Source organism: Aedes albopictus, chromosome 3, assembly GCF_035046485.1.
Source record: "Aedes albopictus strain Foshan chromosome 3, AalbF5, whole genome shotgun sequence".
NCBI classification, from domain to species: Eukaryota; Metazoa; Arthropoda; class Insecta; order Diptera; family Culicidae; genus Aedes; species Aedes albopictus.
In genome coordinates, this window is record NC_085138.1 from 194920029 (window position 1) to 194924719 (window position 4691).

At 40.2% G+C, this 4691-nt stretch overlaps 1 protein-coding gene and 1 long non-coding RNA gene across 2 annotated transcripts; one reads left to right on the top strand and one right to left on the bottom strand.

Annotated features, from left to right (window-relative positions):
• The first annotated feature begins 363 nt into the window (after positions 1 to 363).
• LOC134284106 (uncharacterized) lies at positions 364 to 1668 on the top strand. Its single transcript, XM_062842408.1, has 2 exons — positions 364 to 768; positions 825 to 1668. The coding sequence occupies exons 1-2, from the start codon at positions 436 to 438 to the stop codon at positions 1428 to 1430; spliced, it is 939 nt and encodes a 312-aa protein (XP_062698392.1). The 5' UTR covers positions 364 to 435; the 3' UTR covers positions 1431 to 1668.
• Positions 1669 to 3300: 1632 nt separating this feature from the next.
• LOC115261455 (uncharacterized) lies at positions 3301 to 4329 on the bottom strand. The gene is made up of 2 exons (XR_003894946.2): positions 3732 to 4329; positions 3301 to 3666 (listed from the first exon to the last, which is right to left on the bottom strand). It is a non-coding gene; the product is annotated as an uncharacterized LOC115261455 (long non-coding RNA).
• Positions 4330 to 4691: the final 362 nt, after the last annotated feature.

Consider the following 4691-nt stretch of genomic DNA (forward strand, 5'->3'; position numbering starts at 1 on the left):
GATCATGATCACGGAAACTTGGACACTCGAATTACGAATATTTCCATGTCGAAAAACGATTACGGCAATACGACATCTGAGTCAACAATAGCGGTGTTGAGACAAAAACTGAAATCGGAAAGGACAGCACATTCTTCGTTAAAACAGCAAATGCAAATTGTCCGGAAGCGCTTATATGCATCTGAACGAAAATGCAAGCGAAAAGAAGCTATGCTGCAATCGCTGCGGGCGAAAGTGCGCGAGCTTACCGCAAGCCTGAAGCAGATCCGAAATAAGACTAAATCAGATGAAGCTCTCCTGAAATCAGTTAAAACGAACGAGGTTATTCACAACAGTTTGACCCACGCATCCAGGAAGCCGAAGGGAAGGAGATACAATCGTCAATTAAGACAATTTGCGACATCTTCGTATCTCTGTGGACCTAAAGCTTACAGAATGATAAAAAGTTCTAAGGCATTGTGTCTTCCCTCAAAAAGGAGTGTGAAAAGATGGACAAACAATATTCGGATCGGTCCAGGATTGAATCGGACCATTTTTGAAAAATTGAAACAGAAAGCAAACAACCTTTCTGAAAAGGATCGCGTGGTAATCATTGCTATGGATGGCATGAAAATCAAATCTAGTCTCTGTTACACCGCAAAAAATGATACTTTCCACGGATTTCCAGATACGGGGGCCAAAATTAAAGTTGAAAAAAATAGCCCTCAACGTTTAGCTAGCGAAGCAGTTACAGTCATGATGCGAGGAGTTTTCAGCAATCTCAAACAGGTAATTTGTGCATGATTCTAAATTAAGCATTATTAAATGTATTATAATAATTCTAGGGACTGGGATATTTTCTAACACAGAACACCCTCGGCAGTGAACAACAACTGGAGATAGTTAAAGCAGTCATTAGACGTGTAAGAGAGGCAGGTTTCTTTCCCAAAGTCTTAGCCATGGACCAATTTGCGACTAACATCAAGATGGCAAAGGAAGCAGGAGCAAGAAGCGAGACCCCATACTTCTCCGTGGACGGCGAAAGGGTCTATGTGATGTGGGATTCGCCACATCTCATGAAAAACGCACGTAATATGCTGAAAAAGTGCAATGCTGTTTTTGATGGTCAAATTGCTAGCTTTGACGACATCGAACAGCTTTATGCGGTGGATTCAGTATCCAATCCCAGATTGGCACCAAGACTGACAGAGAAGCATATTATATTGCCTCCCTTTTCTCCTATGAATGTATCCATGGCGGCACGAACACTCAGCGAGTCAGTGGCAGCTACGCTCCGATACTACTCGGATTCGGGAGAGCTTCCGCAGCGGGCCAAAGAGACAGCCAACTTTGTAGCCATGATTGATAAGCTATTTGATACGTTTAATACGCGGCAGAAACGTTGTGTTTCAAAGGTACGTTTTCTTACTTACTTTGTTGAGAATCGATAAAAGATCTTGATTTACAGGTATATAAGTCAGCCATCGAGCAAAATTCGTGTCACTGGGAATTGCTGGAGTCAGTGAAATGTACACTTAATAAGATGTACTTCACTGATAAAACGTGTGTCGATATTTCAAAGGTGATTACTAAATATTTCTTTATGAATCGTCCATAAATTACGTCGTACAAAAGTTGAGAGTTTTTGATATATCCATCACCCCACACTCCTCCCTTGTCAAACTTATGAGCAGTCCTGCAAAATATCAGTCTCAGTGCCTGTTTTTCAGCCGAAAATGAATGACTGCGGCGGTCGTTTTCAGTTCCTCGATGTGAGAACTGACAGAGTCCGAGAGCTCCATTCGTGAGCGACCCAACAAGATCAATTCCCAATCATCCACACACTACTCATGCTGAAAGGCCATTCGTCTCAAGCGGTGGCTTGTGAGAGTGAGTGCCCTATACGTTAGCACGGGTGAAAACACTCAACTACAGAAAATTGAATGGAAATTTAGCCCTGTCAGATCTCGCTTTCAGCACGCTGCGTGCGAGTGTGAGTACCTATTTCATTTCGCTCCCGTGTTGCTGATCGGAAAGCAACTTTGACAGGAAAACCAAAACGGAGAAAATGAAAAAAGCAAAATATCGCTATCATAAAGGCCTGTCGAAAAATTGCAACACTGCTTATGAGACATATAAACTTTTGTATGGATTGTCACACCACATTGTGCTTAGTGCGCTTACCACCTTAACTACCACGTGCCACCACCCTCTGCTCCGCCCAAAGCGTAACGTACTTGAAGGACCTCTCCCTTATAAAATGTTTCACAAATGCTAAATATTTTACTTTAAGGCTGGTGATGAGTCGAAAAAACTGACCATGAGACAACGGCATCCGAACTTTGTTGATGGATTCATAAATAACATCAATGCACTAAAATTGCTGTGGCTGGATTTAACAACTGAGTGTAGCTGCGAGTATCTTCCTACAAACCATCTGTTGCAAGACTGCCTTGAGAATCTCTTCTCAGAAATACGCCGCCGATGTGGAAGTAATGATACACCCGATGCACTACAATTCGGTGCAGCGTTCAAGTACGCAATCGTTGAGAAAAATAGTGATCTAATCGATGGTAGCAATTGTGAACAAGACTTGGCTCGACCACTGCTGGATGAAACCGATACTCAGGTGTGCAGCACCGAAGAATCCTCGGAAGAATCTACCATTCAATACTCACATGCTACGATAGATATAACGAAACCACTAGAAATCCCTGTCAAGGAGTTGAATGGTTTGATTTACATTCTTGGAGCATCAGTAAGGAGGCTGTTTCATCAAAGTTGTCACAAAAGGCTGATAGAAGAAGGACATGGTATGGCGCTCGACGATGAAATGTACAATTTTTGTAAGATCAAGCAAACCACTGGGAACGGAAGCTACAATCTACCAAACAATTATCTGTATGCCATTGGCTTAACTTGCTACGGTGCATTCACGCAATACTTCAGAAAATTTCTGTATCAAAATCATAAAGGTGTTAAAACCCGCTTGAAGAGCTGTTTGAACTACGACATTTTCAAGGACGTAGTTTGTCAGAGATGCTATGATCGAATAGTCGACAAAGTGTTTAATACATTTATACAGGGCTTCCTAAAACAAGTTAAGGCAACTAATGCAAACAAGAGTAAAACTGTAAAGCGAAAAGGTAAAGCACGCCGGATGTGCCTGCCGTTAGAATCGTCCGAAAAGTAGTTTTGTTTTTTTTTGTGTTCTTTGATTCTACATTGTTGATAAGCTATCAGTTTTGATTTGATTCATTCTAGATTTCTGTTTATCTCCTTTTTTTCGTTCAAATAAAAATCATTGAAAAACGATTGCAATTGATTGTACTACATTCTCACTATTTTATTATTCAAAAATTCGCGAATTTAATCTTCATCTGCAAACTACCTCCTCACTCCAGCACTGGTCCCAACACAGCTTCAACAGGGCCTGTATTCGTAGCTGCAAGACACACGTCACTACTAGATTTCCAATTCTTCCATTAGATTTCATTTTTTCTCTACTCCACATCACTTCGCATCCAATATCACTGTTCCACCCACGGTTGGTGTTCTGGTGTTGATTATGAGGGCTGGCGTTATGGAACAATCGAATTACGGTTGGACGCTGGCTATTTCTCCGTCTCACATTCGGAACAACTCCTTGATCGGATTTCCGCAAACCGTGACGATCGACAAATGCTGCTGGAAAGGCATATCGGTTACCTAAATTGATGGGAGTCACCATGGAAGTCACCATAATCACTTACCTGTTCGTTCCACAAGTGCCTCTCGTCAAATTTGATTTCCTGCCGGATGTTTTCTCGGGGATTCTGGAATCACAAGGCCGTAAATAAAATAAAACGTCCCGAAACCATATTCCAATAGCCGGTCTGTTTGGTTGGAAAAGCTAGGCAGCGGTGGCTGCAGATCGCCTGATTTGACAACTGAATGTAAACACTATATACACGAAAAACGTAATTTAGCAAACTGTGCTTTAAAATAAACTCTCAAAAACAATTCCAAATTATTTTTATAAAAACATTCAAATTCAGTACGAGGCAATAGAAATCATAATGATAGACGACAAAAGAAATGAAAAAATAACAAAATAATTTGTGCTAATTAATTTTGGCATTGAATTTAAGCCATCAGTCAGGCAAAACATTTTTTTAGATTTTTACTCGTGATTTAGTATTTTTCGTTAACCTTGTTTTTCTCTATGCACGCACACAGATGCATGCGGAACAGTGTGTAAATCATCGGATAGATGGAGCTAGTGTTTTAACGTATTTCAGTTTGAATTATTTGCCAGAAATTTATCCCCAAATCCCACAAGCTGACACGTCGGTTTGTCGGTGTTAAGAAGCCCTACATAAGAGGTAAAATACCTTAAATAATTACAGGTGTATATTTTACGAATATCACGTGAATAATGACATCAGGTATTGCAATCATATATATAAAATCCCAGCGTTGTCAGTCTGTCTGTCCGTAACGCTTTGAAATGTTTCGTTGAAATGTTTCACCATAGTTGTATCAAATTTCTAAAAGGTACGAGAACATTCTGAATGTTTTTTGACTTTCTAAGAAAAATAAGAAGAACCTTCTGGAATGTTCAGGAACATCAATATTCTAAAATTCTAAGAACTTTCTGGAAGTTCCAGAAAATAAATAACGTTCTGGAATGCTCTAAAATATGGAACTTCTTAAATTTTCGAGAATCCCCT